Below are 23,399 nucleotides of genomic sequence, written 5' to 3' on the forward strand. Positions count from 1 at the left end.
AATGTAAAGGAGAGAGTCTATGGGAAACCTGACCAGGCATCTTTGCTGAAGGTCATTTTGTATTCCTATTTCCCCACACTAGCTCACTTGGTATGTCAGCAGGATCCCCTGGAGAAAGGAGAGGTTACCCACGTCACTATTCATGGGCTTCCCTGGTGGCTTAGACAGTAAAGAAACTGCCTGCAATGCAGGAGACCTGGGTTCAATCCCTGAGTCGGGAAGATCCCCTGGAGGAGGAAGTAGCAATCCACTCCAGTGTTCTTGCCTGGGGAATCCCCATGGACAGAGGAGCCTGGCGGGTTACAGTCCATGGGGTCACAGAGTCGGACATGACTGAGCACCTAAGCATAGCACAGTACAGGCTATTAGGTGGATGAAACCCTCACAGTAAGACCCTTAGAGACTTTTTGTGCATTCGGTCAGAGGAGAACACCCTGTTTGGCAAAGATGATGAGGCTGTGCTCTTTAGTTTTAGTATCAGGAGGGAAGGTTTCCCTCTGTGTGGACTCATGTTTCCACTTGTGGTTCTGCATTCCTGGCTTGGCCATCACTTCCACTCCTGAACACACCTTGGTGGCTGTAGACACATCTTCCCACAGTGAGACAGAGGAAGCTTCTGTCTCTAACCATGACCACAGATGACATACTTCAAGCAGCCTTATTGCTTGCTCTTGAAAACCATAAGTGCAACCATTTATTTTGATGCCATTTGCTAGAACAACCCATTTTGGTTCTGTAGAAACCACTGCTCTTATAACAGTGAGTGAGTGATTTCGGGTCCCCATGTGTGGTGCCTGGCTATTCTCTCATACTTAGACTGAACCATGTGAAACTGCAGCTGTTGTTGGTCAAAAAGGTTGGATGTGGACAGTGTATGCAGTTTAACCTCAAGTTCTGTGTCACTTACTGGGCAATTTTACCCACTTGCAATATTGCCAAAAATCTTGCATAATAAAATGACTTCCAAGCAAGGACATATTCTCAGAGTTTTAAGAAATACTTGCTTTCAGCTGATCATGCTCAGTATGCCCACGTTAGAGGAAACAGTTCAGTTCAGTTCAGTTCAGTCACTCAGTCGTGTCCGACTCTTTGCAGCCCATGAACCTTAGCACACCAGGCCTCCCTGTCCATCACCAACTCCCAGAGTCCACCCAAACCCATGTCCATCGAGTCGGTAATGCCATCCAACCATCTCATTCTCTGTCGTCCCCTTCTCCTCCCACCCTCAATCTTTCCCAGCATCAGGGTCTTTTCCAACGAGTCAGCTTTTCGCATCAGGTGGCCAAAATATTGGAGTTTCAGCTTGAACATCAGTCCTTCCAATGAACACCCAGGACTGATCTCCTTTAGGATGGACTGGTTGGATCTCCTTACAGTCCAAGGGACTCCCAAGAGTCTTCTCCAACACCCCAGTTCAAAAGCATCAATTCTTCGGCAGTCAGCTTTCTTTATAGTCCAACTCTCACATCCATACATGACCACTGGAAAAACCATAGCCTTGACTAGTTGGACCTTTGTTGGCAAAGTAATGTCTCTGCTTTTTAATATGCTGTCTAGGTTGGTTATAACTTTCCTTCCAAGAAGTAAGTGTCTTTTAATTTCATGGCTACAATCACCATGTGCAGTGATTTTGGAGCCCAGAAAAATAAAGTCAGCCACCGTTTCCACTGTTTCCCCATCTATTGTCCATGAAGTGATGGGACCAGATGCCATGATCTTAGTTTTCTGAATGTTGAGCTTTAAGCCAACCTTTTCACTCTCCTCTTTCACTTTCATCAAGAGGCTCTTTAGTTCTTCTTCAGTTTCTGCCATAAGGGTGGTGTCATCTGCATATCTGAAGTTATTGATAGTTCTCCTGGCAATCTTGATGCCAGCTTGTGCTTCTTCCAGCCCAGCGTTTCTTATGATGTACTCTGCATATAAGTTAAATAAAGCAGGGTGACAATATACAGCCTTTTCCTATTAGGAACCAGTCTGTTGTTCTAACTGTTGCTTCCTGACCTGCATACAGGTTTCTCAAGAGGCAGGTCAGGTGGTCTGGTATGCCCATCTCTTTCAGAATTTTCCACAGTTTATTGTGATCCACACAGTCAAAGGCTTTGGCATAGTCAATAAAGCAGAAATAGATGTTTTTCTGGAACTCTCTTGCTTTTTCCATGATCCAGTGGATGTTTCCAATTTGATCTCTGGTTCCTCTGCCTTTTCTAAATCCAGCTTGAACATCTGGAAGTTCACGGTTCATGTATTGCTGAAGCCTGGCTTGGAGAATTTTAAGCATTACTTTACTAGCTGTGAAATGAGTGCAATTGTGTGGTAGTTTGAGCATTCTTTGGCATTGCCTTTCTTTGGGATTGGAATGAAAACTGACCTTTTCCAGTCCTGTGGCCACTGCTGAGTTTTCCAAATTTGCTGGCATATTGAGTGCAGCACTTTCACAATGTCATCTTTCAGGATTTGAAATAGCTCGACTGGAATTCCATCACCTCCACTAGCTTTGTTCGTAGTGATGCTTCCTAAGGCCCACCTGACTTCAAATTCCAGGATGTCTGACTCAAGGTGAGTGATCACACCATCGTGATTATCTGGGTGGTGAAGATCTTTTTTATACAGTTCCTCTGTGTATTCTTGCCACCTCTTCTTAATATCTTCTGCTTCTGTTAAGTCCCTACCATTTCTGTCCTTTATTGAGCCCATCTTTGCATGAAATGTTCCCTTGGTATCTCTCATTTTCTTGAAGAGGTCTCTAGTCTTTCCCATTCTATTGTTTTCCTCTATTTCTTTGCACTGATCACTGAGGAAGGCTTTCTTATCTCTCCTTTCTATTCTTTAGAACTCTGCATTCTAATGGGTTTATCTTCCTTTTCTCCTTTGCTTTTCTCTTCCCTTCTTTTCACAGCTATTTGTAAGGCCTCCTCAGACAGCCATTTTGCTTTTTTGCATTTCTTTTTCTTGGGAATGGTCTTGATTCCTGTTTCCTGTACAGTGTCACAAACCTCCATCCATAGTTCATCTGGCACTCTGTCTATCAGATCTAGTCCCTTAAATCTATTTCTCACTTCTACTGTATAGCCATAAGGGATTTGATTTAGGTCATACCTGAATGGTCTAGTGGTTTTCTCCCCTTTCTTCAGTTTAAGCTGAATTTGGCAATAAGGAGTTCATGATCCGAGCCACAGTCAGCTCCTGGTCTTGTTTTTGCTGACTGTATAGAGCTCCATCTTTGGCTGCAAAGAATATAATCAATCTGATTTTGGTGTCGACCATCTGGTGATGTTCATGTGTAGAGTCTTCTCTTGTGTTGTTGGAAGATGGTGTTTGCTATGACCAGTGCGTTCTCTTGGCAAAACTCTGTTAGCCTTTGCCCTGCTTCATTTTGTACTCCAAGGCCAAATTTGCCTGTTACTCCAGGTGTTTCTTGACTTCCTACTTTTGCATTCTAGTCCCCTATAATGAAAAGGACATCTTTTTTGGGTGTTAGTTGTAGAAGGTCTTGTAGTTCTTCATAGAACTGTTCAACTTCAGCTTCTTCATCGTTACTGGTTGGGGCATAGGCTTGGGTTACCATGATATTGAATGGTTTGCCTTGGAAATTAACAGAGATCATTCTGTCTTTCTTGAGGTTGCATCCAAGTATTGCCTTTCAGACTCTTTCGTTGACTATGACGGCTACTCCATTTATTCAGGGATTTCTGCCCACAGTAGTAGATATAATGTTTGTCTGAGTTAAATTCACCCATTCCAGTCCATCTTGGTTCACTGATTCCTAGAATGTCGATGTTCACTCTTGTCATCTGTTTGACCACTTCCAGTTTGCCTTGATTCATGGACCTAACATTCCAGGTTCCTATGCAATATTGCTCTTTACAGCATCAAACCCTGCTTCCATCACCAGTCCCATTCACAACTGGGTGTTGTTTTTGCCTTGGCTCCATCCCTTCATTCTTTCTGGAGTTATTTCTCCACTGATCTCCAGTAACATATTGGGCATCTACCGACCTGGGGAGTTCATCTTTCAGTGTCCAATCTTTTTGCCTTTTCATACTGTTCATGGGGTTCTCAAGGCAAGAATACTACAGTGGTCTGCCATTCCCTTCTCCAGTGGACCACATTCTGTCAGACCGCTCCACCATGACCCGGCTGTCTTGGGTGGCCCCACACATCATGGCTTAGTTTCATTGAGTTAGACAAGGCTGTGGTCCATGTGATCAGATTGGCTAGTTCTCTGTGATTGTGGTTTCAGTCTGTCTGCCCTCTGATCCCCTCTCTCAGTGCCTACCATCTTACTTGGGTTTCTCTTACCTTGGACGTGAGGTCTCTCTTCACGGCTGCTCCAGCAAAGAGGAAACAGAGATGCCTATACATGTTTGTTTAGAGGTTGCAGATTGTGAAAAACTTTTACCCATGGTTTGCATACACCATCACCTCACCTGCTAACAGTGACAAAAGTAAGACCGTGCCACATTACGGTGTGTAATAGCAGCATGTTTTTAGAAAATCTAGAGCCATCTACTGGAGCCATCTACTGGGGCACAACTTTAAATTGTGTCCATATTTTTTTCTTAAAAAGATTAGGAGCTAAGTATTAAATATATATCTACAGCACACTGGTCAACGAAGTATTTTCAGATGCATTCTGTTTTGCTAGATCATAACGAGACCATCTCTGAAAGTGGGGTTTAAAGAGCCTGACTCTGATACAAAACTTTCCCACCTTAAGTGGACAGGAGAAACCTGGGCACTCTGTAGTATGCAGGTTAGTTCTGTGGGTCTAGGGTGGGTATGACGCTGTGTTCCCCAGAGGCTTCTGCCCATCTGAGCCCAGAGCAGGGCTGTGCTGTGACTGCGGGTTCCTGAGGAAGCCAGCAGAGGGCGCTGCCACTCCACTCGCACTTGGCCTCCAAAGGCCCCCGGCTGTGATCAGCGCTTTTTCACAAGCATTGATAACAACCAGTAATACCTCGCTTCCCTTTGCAGCGTGGAGAACAGGCCTGGATTCGTAGCTGTGGAACTGCGGCTGCGCAATTACTACTACGACGTGGTGAACTAAAGGCTCCCACGCCGTCTGTGGCTGCCTTTCAGCAGATGAGCGGCTGCGGAAAGACTATTCTAGTGCGTTGATTTTGAGCCTTCATCTCCCTCTGCCCATCGGGAGAGACGGCTCAGGTGGACCGTGTCCGTGACTGTTATTCCCCCAAAGCCTGTCCTGGAACACGCCCTCCACAAAGTAAACCCGTCCCAGAGAAGCGGTGGGAAGACAGACAGACACCAGGACTAAGGAGCCTGTGGCTTCGTGAGTGTCTCTTGTCCATGTGGCACATTGTTTGCAGGATTTGTTTGCAAATTCCTTTCTCACTTTCCAGTTCTCCGGCTCCTGGGTTGCATTTGAACACTCAGCATCACCACGGCGTGCTGAGTGAGCCCTCTTGCCGACCTCGGCTGCAATTTCTGGAGGATGCCTTTGGCTTGTGGCACCTGCCAGGGAGGGAAAGGAGAGGAGGAGGGGTTTGACTGCCTCTAGAACATGGCTCGGACAGGTCCTGAGACTGAGTCCTGCCACTGAAAAACTTTCCCCAATAAAAGTGCTTTGGGGCTTAAAAACCAACAAACAAATCAGGCTGCATCAGTGCAGTTTTTAAGCCTGTAGCCCAGTTCAGGGAAAAGAGAAAGTTTGGATCCTGCTTTTGCTCCGTGTGTTCTAAGGCAGAAAGTTCGGGTCTACGTGGAAAATGGGGCCTGCTGGAATGAATTGGCTTGGCCTAGTCTCCCCGCAACAGCCCCTCTCCTTCAGACTCTCTGAAGACTATACTTGACTGAAGACTAATAAAGAAGGTTTTTTGTAAAGATCCAGTATGGGAGAAGGTGCCCATCATCTCAGGTCTGACCAAGGACAGACTGCAGGGTGCTGTGGGCTGTTGTCTGCTTATCCAAGCTTCCTCTGCTGCAGTTGGAATTCCCTGACTTTTTCTGTATTCATAGTAAGGGACAACCTGATGGCCAAGGCCATCTAAAGATAAGTTTCTGAGGCAAGTATTAATTCAAAATAAAGCCAAAGACCCTGCCCTGCCCACAAGTAAGCCTCACTGAGTTTGATTTTCAGTTGAAGCTACAAGACCCAGGAAATCTTTTCTAGTCCCCTACTTCTTAGTTAATCCTGACTGTTTGATCATATGCAGGGCATCAGCTCATTGATATCAGGTTTGCTGTAGCCCTTAAAGGTAGGTGTTAATTGGCCATCCTTCTTAGGTCTGTCAAGACACATAAACTCAGACCATCTCATCATCAGTTGCGTCTACATCCAGCTGATGGCCAGAGGAGGAGGCCCCACTCCTAACAGGGGAGCTAGGCACAGAGAAAGGCATCAGTCAGCACTCCAGCTTAACCAGAAAAGACATGAGTCCCCTGGTGGAACTTGTGTTAAAAAACTTTCAGAAACTACCCATGCTTTTTGGAATCATGCCACCTGGTGGTTTATTCACTGTGTTAAAGAGAGGATCCCTATGTGCTGAGCAGATACTCAATGCATAGCACATTGAAATTATAAAGATTAGTGACACAATCGCTGTGGTCAGGCTGTGTAGAATTATCAGAGGAAGATCTGGATAAAGCGAGGATGGCATCTAAGAAAGAGGCCACATGCATACACACTGCTGGACTCCCAGCGTCCTTCTTCAGCCCTAAAGTGTGTCTGTAGCCGAGGCCACATGCATACAGGAATAAGGGGCGTGCGTGTAGTGAGTGTGCAGAGCTCTTTCCTTCTTTCCAGTGGGATTGTCCACTGCCTCTCATCTCCTCACCCCTCCCCGGAGTCAGGGGAGGAAGGACATCTAGAATGCTAGTGGGCAAGAGAAACCCAGCCTGGGAGGCAGCCAGCGCTTCCCCCTCCCACTCTGTCCTCTGCTTCTCGCCCAGCGGAGAGACACCTGAGTGTAGAATTCCTCCTGTGGCCAGTGTCCACGTCTCATCCAGTGAAAATTGTGTCCTGTGTGATGGGTAACTCTCCTTTCCCCTGGGGTCACAGAGGAGGGGACACAGGGAAAGGCAACCTTGTAGAAGAGGAATTTGTGATGTAAATGAGCAAAATTTGGAAGGTCAGGGCCTCCCATGGGGCATCTGGCCTGGGCTGGGCTTTCACATGCGTGCTGCCCTTCTGATGGTTCTAAGCGCGTCTTTACCCTGATCTGGGCTCACTCCATGTGCCTACACCTTTCAGTTCACATTTAACAGGAACAAAAGGACAGCGTGATGGACACATTGCCGTAGCCAGCATCAGTTGTCTGCTGATGCCACAAACACCTTGTTCCTTAGTGGGACCACAAGTTTTTGTAACAGAAACATAATTCATTCTGTGGGTAAAACAATAAATGCTTTTTGTCTGAACCTGTTCTTTCCCTGCAATTGCTGGTATCAGCCTTGCCTTTGCCACTGGATGGTGACTTCACATTTACCCCCAACCAATGACTGCAGAACCCCACCCGGGTTTTCACATGTGGGGCCGACTGCTGGAGTGTCAGGCCTCCAGCCTTCCAAGGAGCACAGTTGACCAGTTAATCGGGGCGTCGTATTCTCCATTCATTTCAGAAGAGCAATCTTTTGTCACTGGACTTTTTTTCAACTGTAATTTTTAATAAAAAATTTAAATGAGCTTTGTGATGAGTTGCATGGATGCAATTAAAATGTGATAGTTGTACTCGGACGCTACTGTGTCCGACTCTTTGTGACCCTATGGACTGTAGCCTGCCAGGCTTCTCTGTCAATGGGATTTCCCAGGCAAGAATACTGGAGGGGGTTACCATTTCCTCCTCCAGGGGATCTTCCCAATCCAGGGGTCAAACCTGTGTCTCTTACGCCTCCTGCATTGAAAGGTGGGTTCTTCACCACTAGCACCACCTGGGAAGCCCAAAATAGGATAAGTATACTGTCAAATACACTGTGTCAAACAAGCATGTCCAATGTGCAGCGTGTTTAAAAACAATGTTAAGTCCCCAGCCACAGTCTAAAATGGTGGATGTTTGCAGGCTGGTGGGAGTGGATCTGGAAGTTTCTCCCGTGCACAGAAGGGAAAGGCTTATTGATGAGGGCCCTGGGCCACTGAGCTCCTTTGTTCACGGGCAGGGGTCTGCCCAGCAAGAGCCTTGCAGCTCACAATGTATCCTAACGGGTGTGGGCCGACAACACAGAAATCCCAAAAGGGGCCAGAGCAGGGCTGTGGGTGTGAACTTTCCCTTTGTACACACAGCTTATGGAGCATTGGGGGTGACAAGGAAAGAAATCCAGAGCCCTCATTCCGTTTTAAAGGAGGTTACACACACATGCATGGACATCACATAGACACATACCTTGCACATAACATACCTCATAAACACACATGCCACACACATGTACTGAACCTTATTCCAAATGACCACTTCATTGGAATTCAGTGCAAGTGTAAGGCAGACAGCCTGCCGTGGGGTACATAACGGCGGCTCTGTCAGATCTCTTCTACCTGCTGTATGCCAGGGTCAAGTACCAGAGTCTCTCCTGGCTGCCAGCCTCCCTCCAGTGCCACTAGAATTTCTCCGGCTCCTGGCAGGCAGAGGTCTGAAGGAAACCTGGGTTGACTGGCCTCGGTGGGCCCTGAGATGAGGACAGCCCCGGGACAGGAACAACACAGCCCGCCAAATAGCCCCTTGGCGGGTTGCCCCGGAAGCAGAGCATGACAGGTGGTCTCCAGCACTAACCCTGGGGGAGTCACACAAACTCAGCCTCCTGATGTGCAAAACTGCCGCTGAGGGTTACCCACTGACTGCCCTGGCACACGTAAGTGCCAGGCGCAGAGGCGGGATGGAGAGCGGGGCTGCATATTCTAAAAACGCGGGGGTCACCACGGCACCTGGCCTGTGGGAGCTCTGCCGGCCGGCAGGTGGCGCTGAGTGACGGCGCAGGAAATGACTTCTTCAACCTCAGGGAGAGAGCAGAAAACTAGCAATCCCATTTGTGGTCACTGTGAGGGAGCAGAACCCAGGCAATCACATGTTTGTGACCACTGGAAACGGTGACGTGACGTGGCTTTATCACCAAACTGAGCTTGGGCTGAGAGAGATTTTAAGACCTGTGGCTTGACTTTCCAAAGGCAGGAAGGAGGGACTTCAAAACCAGTTAATAAACACTTTCTCACTTCAGAAAAAGCACCTGTTAGACTTGTCTGTCCCAAGCTGCAGTTAGGATGAGAGTTGCTGGGGCCCAAGGGAAAGGGGTTAGCAGAGAACAGCTGCCTTCCTGTAAGCTGGGGTGACTTCTTGTCCACTCAGTCGTTCCATTGAAATTGTCGACTTGAGAAAGAGAAGGCATTTTCCCCATTGCACCCACACAGGCCAAACTGAGGAGCCTGAGAAGTAACCCCCCTTATGGAAAGTCCTGTGATTACTATAAAGAAACATACCCAGTGACCACCTGATACAAGGAAATGGCAACTCCTCATGTGATCCTGAACTGCCCACCAATTTGTAGACACCTAAGACCAGGAGTGGCGATGGCTCCCAGCTTCTGAAACATACAGCTGATTTTCAGAAAAATAAAAACAACTCAAAGTGCCAGGATGAGATCTTAATTCAGGACAAACGATGCCGGCATTTCCCACTTTAGGTAGTAATTGCTTCCTTCTGGACATTGGCTTGTAGCCTCAGGATGGAATTCGTCCCCACCCTCAGAGAAAACCAGTCCTCTTGAATCATGGCCTTTCTCAGGCAATGGAAGCCCAGCAAAGGCAAAGTGCTGTCAAGCACCCAAGCCCTACCCCTTCTCCTTCTCCCTACCATGCACCCAAAGAGAAGGCCAATAAACAGCTCACAAGTGTCTTCTCTACAAATGTGAGTCTGGAGACAGAGCAGTTCCCTGGTGAAATAACATGGCTAAGTGCATTTCCACACAAGAATCCCAGTGTCCCCTTAGTCCAAGCTTCAGGGAATAGTGCAGCAAAGACCTTTTCACACATTTTTTCTAGCTTATCATTTTCCTGACTTCTTTGAACATAGGGCCACCATTGTGCTCAAGGACTACTAGCAAGATGGAGATGGTGCTCCTCACAGACTGGGAAACATCACACTTAACATGCAGGAGGGAGGGTCTCTACAGCGGATGCAGTGTGTTTGTGGGAAGGTGATTCTGTCCCTGAAATCAGCCAGGGAAGCTGTTGTTGTCTAATTGTTAAGTCTTGTCTGACTCTTGTGTGACGCTATGAACTGTAGCCATGGGATTCTCCAGGCAAGAATACTGGAGTGGGTTGCCATCACTTTCTCTAGGGGATCTTCCTGACCCAAGGATTGAACTCGTGTCTACTGCATTGGCAGGCGGATTCTTTACCACTGACCACCAGGGAAGCTCAAGGAAGCAGTTACCATGTATTTATTGCTGAAAAACCAGCCCCATTCAGTTCTCATATGTGGGTTCTTTACACACCGTATTCTCTCTCTCTCTCATTCGCACACACACAATGCCAGGACACATATAATCCCTCTTTCCTTCAAAGAAAAATAAATCAAACGATGGCATTTTCATACAGAAGGAGGGCGCAGGGCACATAACTTGATGTTTCATTACATAGAACTCTTTTTAAGACCACTTACTATTTTGTAGTTTTACAGTATTAACCTACATTAAGAAAGAACATGGACTTTCCTAGCAGTCCAATGATTAAGACTCCGCACTTGCACTGCAGGGGACGTGGATCCAGTCCCTGGTCAGGGAACTAAGATTCCGCATGCCACACAGTGTGGCCAAAAAACGAAAGAAAGAAAGAACATATTCCCAGAGCCACTACCACCATGTCCAGCAAGCATCCACCTGGATGACCAGCACACCCTGAGCTGTGATTCGGCCCGTCTGTGCCTGTTTGAACTCGTGATCTCACCAGCCTGGTGCTGCGAGTCACCGCCCTCCTATGGGGTATTCGCTGACCAAGCGATGCTCTCAGCCCACATGCCACTCAGCTGAGGCCATTTCCAGGAGCTATTTTTTCAGCTAGGCGTTATTTTACCAAAGCCGTGAGTCATGAGACTTGATGCCTTTGCAATCTTTGAGGTCTTTGAATGACTCAATTTTCCATGACTACCATTCAGCTGTGGAACAGTGAGTGGAAAATGAATATTGTTCACAAACAACTCTTCCTCATTCATAAAAGTAAAGAGCCAGTGCCTAGTTGCTGTTTATTCTCCACAGCACATATGAAGTAATGACATCATGAATTTTCTATAAACCATCAAGGCTGTCAAAGCTGTTTGGAAGACGATGCTGTAAATACTCACGGACTGTAAACAGCTGCTGAGTCCCTTCTTCCCTGACTTGGGGGCAGGGCAGAGGCGTCAGCCTCGAAGGCAGCGAGCAGGTGAGGAAAGGCAGGAAAGATCACTGATCAAGAAAACCATTTTGGTAAGTTCAAGCCCTCCTCAGGGGGCTTAGGCCAGAAAGAAAATGATTTTCACCAGGGTAGGCAAGTCACCTGCATTCTCTGTGCAGGAAGTGGGTTTTTGATTCCGTGATGTGCCCGGTGATGCTTGAAGAACATCAGGAGTGGCATCTCCTCTCATACTGAAGGCACCCAGGACAGCACGACCTCTGGGCACTGGATGTGTTCCCAGGGAGGTCAGGGAGCTTTCTGCCTGCTCAGGTGCCCAAGTGAGCAACCTTACATAGCTGCGACCCCAGCACCTGCCAGAAATGAGGCACATGAGCTGCCCAATAAGCCCCCAGCCCACCACCTCCCGCCTCCTCTTCTTGCTTCTATCAACATTCAACCCTGAAGAAAAAAAAAAAAACAGGATGCTTGATGAAACCAAACCCACTTATCTCTACCTTTTACCTCAAGCGATTATGTACACGGCAGGAAAACCAGACAGAAAGAAGGTGACCTAAATACACAGTCTATATCAGGACACCAGGACCTGAGCAGACTCCACTCGGCTCAGATGAAGCCAACCTTTCGAGACAGACAGAATTGAGCAGAGGTGATCGCTCCTGAGAAAAGGGCTGCCCAGCTAGATCACAGGATAGTGCAGAGAGCCATGGCAACTGATCTACTCTGCAATCAGAACATTTAGACACTTGTTCAGTCTGGAACTTTCCTTCTCTTCAAGTCAGTACAATGTCCATTCCTGAATGTCCTGCAATTAGATTTTTCTGTATCTTTCCTGGGCTTCATTCTTGGATACTAAGTCGTCATGTCCCCCAGTCTGCTTTCTCATTTAAGATGAGGGTTTGCCCTAAAGTGCTAGTGAGTTCCTTGTACTCCAAAACCCTACTTCTGTATGTCATCATTTGAAAACACAGGGTCCAAAATTGGCTCATGGGGTCTATATTCTTTTGTAATGTTCCCCAGGGATTATGTGTGTGTGTGTGTGTGTGTGTGTGTGTGTGTGTGTGTGTGTGTGTGTGTGAAATTGTGTCAAACAGGTGTTCAGGTTTTTTTTTCCTTTTTTTCAGACCTGCTTGTACTTAAAAAAAGGAAAAAAAAAAGCCTTTTTCTTGGAGTATAGCTGAATAACAGCGTTGTGATCGTTTCAGTGGACAGCAAAGGGACTCAGCCACACACATCCATGTACTCATTCTCTCCCAAACACCCCTCTCATCCAGGCTGCCACATGACATTGAGCAGAGTTCCCTGTGGTATACAGTAGGTCCTTGCTGGTTATCCATTTTAATATAGCAATGTGTACGCATGGATCCCAGACTCCCTAACTATTCCTTTCCCACATCCTTCCCCCTGGCCACTGTAAGTTTGTTCTCTAAGTCTATGAGTCTGTTTTTGCTTTTTTTTTTTGTTTGTACCAGATCTTTTTAGATTCCACATACAAGAAATGACATATGATATTTTTCCTTCTCCGACTTGCTTCACTCAGTATGACACTCTCTAGGCCCATCCATGTTGCTGCAAAGGGCATTATGTCATTCTTTTTAATGGCTGAGTACTATTTCATCGTATGTGAGGTACCACATCTATTTAATCCATTCGTCTGTTGATGGACATTTAGGTTGCTTCCATGTTTGGGCTATTATAAACAGTGCTGAAATGAACACGGAGGTGTATATATCCTTTCAGACCATGTTTTTCTGGATATGTGTCCAGGAGTGGGATTGCAGGGTCATATGCAGACTTTCTTGTACTTTGAATACTCTTCTCAACAGAAAAATAACTGTTTATTGTTACCAACCTGATCACCGCTTTCCACTTCCGTTCTCAGCGTGCAGAACTAGTCTCCCCCACTTCCCAGCATGGACCGAGGGCACTGTTGTTGATATCTTTATAAGAGCTAATGTCTCAGCACAAGAAAAGCTGCTTTGCCTGCACTGCACAGAGACTCACCTGCTGCTCTGCAGTGAGAGGGTGGTGTGGGTGCTGGGGAGCCCCATGTCAGGAGAGAAGCAGGTCTACTGAAAGCAGGTGGCATCTTTTCCACCCCTGCAGGAGCACCCTCAGTGGAACTTAGGCTTTTGCTGTGACTCCTGGTCCCCCTGCCCCTGAGGAACCAGCCCCCTGGCAGAGTGGCCGTGCATGGTGCTTGGAAGCCAGCCATGGCCCAGGTTGTCTCAAAGACAACTCCCTGCATGGCTAACAGGGCAACGACGCTTCCTCGGCCTCGTGTGAAGCCTCAAGCCACTGTTGATTCTTAAAGACTTCACCAGGAGAGAAAACAATGTTAGACCACTCATCCATGTCACTCAAAAGTGACATGAGAATCTATGGGGTCACAGTCTTCCTCTCTCCTCATTCTCAGCTTTTGGATCGTGCCCGGTGAACACACATGGGTCAGAAGAAAGAACTTCCACGTGATGCCTTCTGGCAACCCATGGCCTGCACCTCTGACCACTGTGACAACCAGCATGCCAAGGGCCTTAAAATTGATTTTAAAAAATCAAGCAAAGTGTGGATGCCCAGAACACTGCTCACACACACACGGTCTAGCTTGCTTTGGTAGACTAGGTGTGTGTGGTGTCATTTTTGAGCACTCTGTAATAGAAGTTGCATTTGCATAATGTAGCTTGCAAAGCCTTTTCAGGTACATTTTCTATTTTTAGTCTAAAACCAATCAACTTTTGAGATGATTGTGATCACTGATTCCTCATTTTACAAATGGAAATTTCCTGATTCAGAAAAGAGCTACCCAAAAGAGGGCAACCCAGATGTCTTCATCTAATACCACTGGTTCTTAGGCCTGGCTGCACAGTAGAGTCAGCTGGAACCTTAAAAATGCTGGTGTCCGGGCTGCATTCTCTACAGCATTCCCACAGCAATACTCCATCCATCTGGAGTGGAGCCCCGGGGGCCAAGGCATTGATAATACTTAACAGTGCAACCCATCCCCCTTGTGTTGTCCATCACTGTTGCTCCTCTGTATCATGGCTCTGACTTGGGTGACTTGGAACCATTTGGTGTCCTGGGACAGGAAGTTCAAGTCAGAGCCCCACCTGAGTTCTGGGAGATTCGGTTTCTTCAATGAAGGCCAAGTGGCATTGACCGACATTCTCTATGATGGGTCATTGAACACCCACCAGGACAGTTCTCTAAGGGGCTCCAGCAATTGCAAAGCATCTCAGTGAAAAGTGAAGGTCTTGAATTCTCTTGGCTGATAGAAATCTGACTTGGTGGTTTTCACTGTTAAACTTCATCACTTCCCTGTGATTTGGGTTCCAACTTTTCATGAAAGAATTGAGGAATCTGTGGCATGAAGAAGTCAGTGTCATGATCAGCTTGTCAGTGTTGGCCGGCAAATTGGGAAACAGCCTAGAAACTGAGCTGCCTCCTTCACTCATAAATCTCACAAATAGGACGATAGGGTGTCAGGGGGCCTGAGAAGGTGTCAGGAGCTGTCATCAGCAGAGGCTGACTTGGAGGAAACTGTGAGGTTCAGGTCTCATCCAGGAAAAGAATCTGGGGACCTCAGCCTCAAAAGCACAGCCAGCACCTGTGTCCCCAGATGACTTGCAGGATGCCCAGCAATGAGCTAAATCCATGGTGATGTCAGTCTGAGCCATTACCTTACACACATCTCAGTAGAGACCCACAACCTGGAAGACTTGGTTGTATAACCCCCTTGAACAGGGGGACTAAATATCTTTTATGTTTATCCTGGAGGTTGTAGATGGTGTGAGAGGGGGTGGATGGACAGTGGCTAAAAAGAGGAGAGCAGTCACCTTCTAGGTGACTTCCCACACTCTACTGTGGATTTTGCCTGGATGCTTACTACCTGCTTTGCACTCCCAAGCATGTTTTACATGCCTCTTCCCTGTGCCCAACCATTGCCGAAGCCAGCAGCACTGAGTCCTCCCTGGGCCAGCATCCCTGGGTGCGGCAGTGTCCCAGGGCTGCCGTAACAAAGCACCAAACACAGGGCAACTTATATAATAGACATCTCTCGCCTCACAGTCCTAGAGGCTGGAAGGTCAAGGTCAAGGCATCAGCAGGGTTGGTTTCTCCTGAGGCCTCTCTCTTTGGCTTGCGGACAGCTGTTTTCTCCCTATAAAACATGTTAGTCCTTCTGTGAACATCTGTCTTTGAGACAAAATTTTCCCTTCATTAGCATTTTAACATGGATTTGGGGAACATGACTCAGCCCATAACACTGTACAGATGGACTCTTCTGTCACCGTGCTCACTGGTTCATCTCAAGAGCCTGGAAATAGCTGGGTCCCCACCGGAGTCCAACCAGAACCTCACTCCCAGCACGGAGAGATTCTAGCTGACTGACCCCATAGTTCCTTCAGAGATGGGCCCCAAGGCCATGCCGTGTCTTTCTGAAGATGACGGGGCAGCCAAAGCCAGGATGTGCCTTCTAAGGGACTTGCTGTGTTTCCTTTGGCCAAGGGTGGCTCTAGCCAGTTAGGAGGGGGTTGCAGCACCGACCTCACCCTGAGACACTCTGGGAAAGGTGTGGTTGGGCTGTGTCCCCAACAAGATGCTGAAATACTAGCCCAGTACCTGTGAGCATGATCTTACTGACAGATGAGGGTCTTTGCACATGATTTAGGTAAGATGGGGCTTTCCTGGTGGCTCTGACAGTAAAGAATCCACCTGCAATGAAGAATACCAGAGTTCGATTCCTGGGTCAGGAAGACCCTCTGGAGGAGAGAATGGCTACCCAGTCCAGTGTTCTTGCTTGGAGAATCCCATGGACAGAGGAACCTGGCAGGCTACAGTCCACGGGGTCGCAAGAGTCAGACACGACTGAGCAGCTCACACTTTCACTTTACTTTTCACTTTCAGATAAGATGAGGTCACGTGGGTGGGCCCTGATCCAACACTACTTTGTCCTTATAAAAACGGGAAACTGGACAGAAAGACATGCACACCAGGAGATGACTTGTGAACCTGAAGACGGTCGTTTATAGGCCAAGGAGAGAGGCCAGGAGCAGATCCTTCCCTCACAATGTCAGAAGGAACCATCCAGGCCCATGGTTTGATCTTGAACATCCAGCCACCAGGGCTGTGAGGCAACGTGTTTCTGTTGTTTAAGTTGCTTATTCTGCAGTGCTGTGTTACAATGGTTCCAGAAAACGACCCCGAGTGTCCTCAGGGAAGCCCGGGGTCCGGCGGCCCTGCCCTCACCAGGTACCCCTTCTCTCTGTGGAGTGGAATTAGTGCCAGGGAGACCTGGGAGGGGGCCAAATGGCTCCCAGTCGCCGTTCTCAATGCCTTCCCGGGCTCACGGATCACACAGATCTGGTTGAAAAGCAGAGTCTGAGGCAGTGGGTCTGGGATAGCATGCTTCATGCCTCCCAGCTCCTGGGTGGGGCTCACGTGGCCCCAAGCGGAATAACAAGGGGCCCGAGGTCTGGTGGTTGACCTGCTGCCCTCCAGACTTGCCTGCAGGGGTACACGGTGCTGCTCTCCAGGGTCTAGGCTGTGGCCTGGGTGTTGACAATGTTTAAAGGCCAGTGGGTGAGTCTGATGTGTGGTCTCCGGGAGGAACAGGCTCCCAGGGTGTTTGGGGCGGGGCGGGGGGAGCAGAAGCACTTCCAGTTCAGTGGGGCCTGAATCCGGTGCAGTCTGGGAACCGCTTGTAGGAACAGACAAATGTGGATACACCAGGGAAGTCCAGAAGGGAGACCACAGTCTCATGCACTGGGGTCAAAATGTGTCACTTTCGCTTCCCTGGCGGCTCAGACGGTAAAGAATCTGCCCACAAAGCGGGAGACCCCAGTTTGATCCCTGGATTGGGAAGATCCCCTGGAGGAGGAAATGACAACCCATCCCAGTATTCTTGCCTGGAGAATTCCATGGACAGAGGAGCCTGGCGAGCTATAGTCCACGGGGTCCCAGAGAGTTGGACACGACTGAGCGACTAACATGTTCACTTTCACTTCACTAGAACACAGGGTCACGTGAACGCGTCATTGAGGTGCCTCCCTGTCCTGGGGGGCAGAGAGCGAGGCCCACCCTGACCATTTTCAGCTGCGCAGTGAGCCCCTCTCCGGTCGCAAGTGGAGCCACAGGGAGGAGCTCCCAGGACGGAGCCTGAAGCTGTCCCAGAGGGAAGCCCAGGGCCTGGAGGCATATCTCGGGTTCCCAGGGGCCCCATTTCAGCCAGGGGGTAGTTAAAGGCCCTCGAAGCTTCCTGGCACAGACGGACATCCTGAGGGAGACGGGTCCTCGTCCAGGTGGGCTGTACAGGTCTGTGCAGGTCCGGCGATTGGCCCTCCTGGGACAGCTCTGCTGGGCCACACGAGCCCCATGGGAAGGCGGCTGTGGCCCTGCCTCTCTCCACTCCTTCTGGTGTGGAACCCACGCTCTAGCTGATAAACACTTGCCCTTAGAGTCGGCTTCTCGGAGGACCACCTGCTTCCAGGCTCTTTCCAAATAACCCAGTGCCCCCAGGACTCTGGTCCTGTGAGTCCTGTGCTTCGATAAGTGTGAACTGCTGGGGGTCAGAGGGCGCTGCACCTCAGATGCTGACAGCTCTGGTCCGACTGTCTCCAGGACACCACCGCTATCTCAGTGAGGGTGCTCGGCCTGACTCCTCCTGCTCCCTGCAGCACTAGGCAGCTTCCTGATGCCTGAGCCAGAGGAGGCAGGATTCTGTCCCCACAGAGTCTGCAAGTCTGCAGGGGTCAGGGTCAGGGTCACAGGCAGCAGGGCAGTACCCGTCCACTGGGTCCTGCTCACCCCGGGTCCCAGCGCGCAGATCAGCACAGGGTCAGAACTCAGGGCTGTGTAACTGGGGACATCTGTGGGCCGGTAGCTGACCAGGACGGGTTGTCCCTGCCCTGAGGCTCTCTCTCTTTCTGTAACATGGGCTTGCCCACCTGCAACAGACCAGGCTCTGGCCAGGCCACCCCAGCAAAAGTGCAGGGCCCTGAGAGTCCTTTGAGAAGCCAGGCGCCATCGCTGTGTACCCGTGTATCTCTTCCTGTGTCCCTTCAAGGCCCATGGGCTCAGAAATGCTGACCTTAGAGGAATATTCTCACTTGGAGAACCTGTGATTCAGCTGACTCGTGGCTCAGATAGTAAAGAATCTGCCTGCAATGTGGGAGACCCAGGTTCGATCCCTGGATCAAGAAGATCCCCTGGAGGAGGGCACAGCACCCCACTCCAGTATTCTTGCCTGGAGAATCCCATGGACAGAGGAGCCTGGCAGGCCAGAGTCCATGGTGTAGCAAAGAGTTGGGCACGACTGAGCAACTAACCCTTAGTTTCACACATGATTATATTTGCATAAAGAAATACTTTTACCACGGGTCCATGCCTCCAAGAGCCTGGCTGGGCACTACCACCCCCCACCCAGGTCCCCCTCCTTCCAGGTCAGGTGGAGAAATGAGAACCATCTGAAGCACCCCACTATGATCTCTGAATGGCTGTGTTTAACAGCCTAGAGACCCCGCTCATGTTCATGGCCACAGATTCTTTCTCTGGCCCCAGCATTCACCCCAATTCTGGCCAGTCAGAACAGTGGGCGTGGCGGTGGTGGTGGTGGGGAGACAGATGTCAGAAGTCGCCTGGACAAGAGGGGGCTCTGCTAGAATCCAGGATTCCTTCCCCCCTGCTCCCCAATGTCCAGCCCATCCCACATGGCCCCAACAGCTTTTCACAGACAAGGCCAGCCACAGGGAGACACAGATTTGCTGGGAGCTGGGGGAGGTCAGGCTCACCTGGAGAAAATGCCCAGGCATTGATAGTTGGTGTCAAACAGCCGCTGTGTTTACCTGGTGCTGGGCATGGGCCACCCAGGTGGGGAGCAGGCAGGTAAAGGCACCAAACGGGTTTCCCAAGACCCTCACCCACCTGGACAAGAGAACAGTGACAGGGTAGACAGGCGGGTCTGCCCAGGGCCATGTCCCCACAAGCTGTGGCTTCCTGGCGCTCATCAAGTCCTCTCCGTGTGGGTTTGTTCAGCCAGATCTGAGGAGGGATTGTGCGCAGTCCAGCCACTGTGTTCTGGCTTTGCCCTAGGACCCCACAGAGCCTTGGTCATCACAACCCCAAGGTCGTCAGTTCTAACCCCGAACTGTAGGGCCTCAGGGTGGAGCCCCTCTGCTCTCCAGCCCCCTTCCAAGTGAAAGAGCTCAAGGACTTTGGAGGTCAAAGGCAAATGTCAACCTCCCACCCATTGTCATCCGGAGGGACAGAGAAACCCTGGAGAGTTGAGATTATATGTGGGAGACCAAGAGAGAGAGTGTGTGATTAAAAAAAAAAAAAAAACTGGAGAAGAGAGAAGAAAAAGCCCACAGAAGGTTTTCTACAGCCCAGAGAAGCCCCAGAGCTATTACCTGAGGAAACATCCCACGTGGCATTTTGTTCTAGTAAAGGTGAATTCTAACCTCCTAGGTAGTGGTGGTTTAGTCGCTAAGTCATGTCCAACTATTGTGACCCCGTGGACTGTAGCCCACCAGGCTCCTCTGTCCATGGGATTCTCCAGGCAAGAATACTGGAGTGGTTTGCCATTTCCTTCTCCGGGGATCTTCCCGACCCAGGGATCAAACCCGGGTCTCCTGCATTTAACCTTCTAGGGAAGGACCACTGTGGAAGAGGAACCCAGAGTCTGTTCGTGAAATTGGACCAGGCCCCAGTTCCCTCCACCCCTCTCACAGGTGCCTGGAGAAAGCCACCTCCTCCCTGGCACTGCTTTAGCTGCCAAATCAGGGATAACCATCCCACCTGTACAGAAGGCCTCTTGGGGAGGAGCTGGTGGGAAGCCTGATCAGGGCAGGAGGCAGGAAGGGAACCGGGTGTGGGAGCCTGGGTTCCTGCCACCCAGAGCCCACTGCCCCTTGGGCCCACAAGCCTGTCTGCAGCCTGTTTCTCAAGCCGTCTGAGAAGCCCACAGGCACCAGCTCCGGGCTCACCCAGGAGTGGGACAGCAGCTCTGCGAAGGTCATGTTCAGGGAGGCACCGACATCCCACAAGTATGAGCCGCTCTGAAGCCACGAGGGGACATCCTGGTGCGGTCATCTGGGCCGCTAGGCACCCTGTTATAATGACCTAGTGAACCAAGGGTGCCAGGGCAGAACCAAGATCCCCAAGTGAGCCTTATTCCTGAAACTCTGAAGGTTAGGGGTCCGGTCCTCCTGAATCTAATGGCGTAGTCCTAGCCCACTGGGATTCAGTCTACCTGTGCCAGGGCCAAATCCAGGGTAATTTCTGAGACTTAGAAGCCTCCTCTCCAAGTAAAAACCTTGCCATGTGCTGCAGAGGTGGAGGGTTATTTCATTGGATTGAACCCTTTTTAAGAGATGGGAGGTGAGGAAAAGAAGGGAAAGACAAAGATGGGAGGGATGACCATCCCATTGAGTCAACATAGGCGGCCTGGACAGACCATGGCAGGAAGGCAGCAGGCTCCTTGGCTCCCTCCCAGGAGCGTTGGCTGACACTTAGGGGAGCCCTCGGCTGCAGGACGAACTCCCAGCGCGGCCGCGCCCCGAGAGCCCACTAGGTGGCAGCGTAGCACCTGGGAGAGAGTTCACCCGTCCCGGAGGCAGCGGTTTGCACGCCTGCGGGCAAAGTGACTTCAGTCCTGTCTTGACTCTCTGCGACGCTGCGGACTGCAGCCTGCCAGGCTCCTCTGTCCATGGGATTCTCCAGGCAAGAGTACTGGAGTGGGTTGCCGTGCCCTCCTCCAGGGGATCTGCCTGACCCAGGGATCGAACCCGTTTCTCTTAGGCCTACTGGGTTCTTTACCACTAGCGCCACCTGGGAAGCCCCGGAGGCAGAGATTTAGATTCCGCCTATTTCCACAGACGCCTGAAAGTCAACAACAGGTTGCAGCATTGGAAATCACATTTTGGCAGGTAAAAAGATGTAGTGAGTGATTTACTTCAAATGTAAGTGGTTGGCAGATGGCTACTCTATTTAGAGAAGCAATTTCTAATCTTTGCCATTAGGTATTGACCAGTAGAGGGGATTTGAAAGGTTTCTTTTATGTCCTCTTGTTAAAGATCTGCCTGGCGCGTGTTCATTCCTGCTGGCCTGACCTTGAGATGGGCTCATTTTGAGGTGGGAAGCTGAATGGTTGAGGTGGAAGGGCCCCTCATTCAAGCCTGTTCTTCCCCAGTCTAGAATCTTTGGGAACTAAAGGACTCACCACATATTCCTGGAGAAGGCCACTCAGACATCAGAAATACTCAGATTGCTTAACTCAGGTTTGTATAGTCCAAGCCTTTGATTAAAAGGAATCTACAAACAATGTATTTACTATGTAGTCAGCGTGGTTTGGATGCAGGTTCTAAGGGGGTAACACAAAGGGTCCCAGGTCTAACCCACCCTGTTTTACAAGGGGAGCAACTAAGTCCCCAAAATGGGTGTGGTTAGAGCCCATGGAGTTCATAAATACTTACTCAGAGCTCTTTCTATTCCACCTGGGTCAGGGATCATCAGCAAGTGGAGGCAATCCCACTGCAGGGCTAAAGTGTTGTTTCCTGATTCCCAGACATGGAGCAAAGCCAAGGATGAGCTGCCTCCTTGACACACCCCCAAATATCTGAGAAATGTCAAGAGTGACAGATCACTCTTCTAGGTTGGTGTTTCTACATTTTCTCTGACTTCCTTCTAGTTACCTGTGCATCACGCCTTATCACATTTTTCTGCAGCATGAGAGGGTGAGGCTAGAGTTAGAACTTATGTGCAGGCTGAGGAATAGATTAGAGAAAGAAGGGCAGGCTTTGAGGGCGGTGGGGGATTGTTGTTGTTCAGGCACTAAGTCATGTCCAATTTTTTGTGACCCCGTGGACTGCAGCACACCAGGCTTTCCTGTCCATCATTATCTCACAGTTTGCTCACACTCATGACCATTGACTTGGTGATGACATCAATCATCTCATCCTCTTCTCCTCTTGCCTTCAATCTTTCCCAGAATCAGGGTCTTTTCTAATGAGTTGGCTCTCACATCAGGTGGCCAAAGTATTCTAGCTTCAGCTTCAGCATCAATCCTTCTAATGAATATTCAGAGTTGATCCCTTTAGGATAGACTAGTTTGATCTCCTTGCTGTCCAAGAGGCTCTCAAGAGTCTTCTCCAGCACCACAGTTCGAAAGCATCAATTCTTTGGCAGCAGTGGGGGGAGTCTTCCTAAACTTTGCCTCCCAGGCATTTACAGAGCCTGGCCTTACACAAGGAGTCCAAGAGGTCCTCAGCACCCAGGGGGCAACTCTGGAAACAGATGCCAAAGCTGGACACATAAGAGCAAGGGCAGCTACCACATGGTCTTCTTTTGTCCAGACTTTCCAGAATCAAGGGCCAAAGGCCTCTCTGTTCACACGTGGACCCCAAGGCTGAGGGTTCTTTGTGCCTGGGAGGTACTGCTAAAACCCAGGGTCAAACTTGGACCTGGCACCCTTGGATGGTCCAGAGTGAGTCTCCAGGCCTCAACCCCAGCACAGAGACTGCTTCTACGGTGTAGTTGCTACCAGATCTGCATCACCCCCTCCCACAGGAATCCCCATTATCAATATACACTTATCTCTGTTTATAAATGACTGGACTTGGAGATTTCTCTGTGCACCTTCTCTTTTCAACCACAGAGAGAACGATCAACTAAGATCCATTCCCTCATCTCTTATTCACCCCCTCAACCCAGGGTCAGTCCTTTTTAGCCAACAGTGACTTTCCAGCTCCGCATGCTGTTGATCTAGCAAACTGGATTAACTCCGCTGTGTGTTAGAGTCAGGATCCTCTTGTCCTGTCTTCCGGCTACAACCCGTCACCTCCTCACAACCCTCACAGCCTCCACCATCTGCTCACATCAGGATTTACAGGCTGCATCCTGCTGAGCAGAATAGAGTCTGTGATTGAATTCTTACAGAAACCTGTGTAGATAATATCCCCCTATCAGAGATCCAGAAAGCACATTGAAAATGCACAGAACTAAGTGGATGAAACTAGAGCATGTTATACAGAGTAAAGTAAGTCAGAAAGAGAAAAACAAGTATCATATATTAACA

General features: G+C 49.4%; 1 protein-coding gene across 4 annotated transcripts in view; it reads left to right on the forward strand.

Annotated features, from left to right (window-relative positions):
* The window catches only part of SYK (spleen associated tyrosine kinase), a 105,116-nt gene extending 97,474 nt beyond the window's left edge, over positions 1–7,642 (forward strand). For all 4 annotated transcript variants that reach the window (XM_061163577.1, XM_061163576.1, XM_061163578.1 and 1 more), the window contains one exon: positions 4,975–7,642. In XM_061163577.1, coding sequence (XP_061019560.1) covers positions 4,975–5,047 — 73 coding nt within the window. In that variant the 3' untranslated portion in view covers positions 5,048–7,642. The remainder of the gene's footprint in view (positions 1–4,974) is intronic.
* The last annotated feature ends 15,757 nt before the right edge of the window (positions 7,643–23,399 follow it).

The sequence above is a fragment of the Dama dama genome, chromosome 16 (assembly GCF_033118175.1).
Source record: "Dama dama isolate Ldn47 chromosome 16, ASM3311817v1, whole genome shotgun sequence".
Classification (NCBI taxonomy): Eukaryota; Metazoa; Chordata; class Mammalia; order Artiodactyla; family Cervidae; genus Dama; species Dama dama.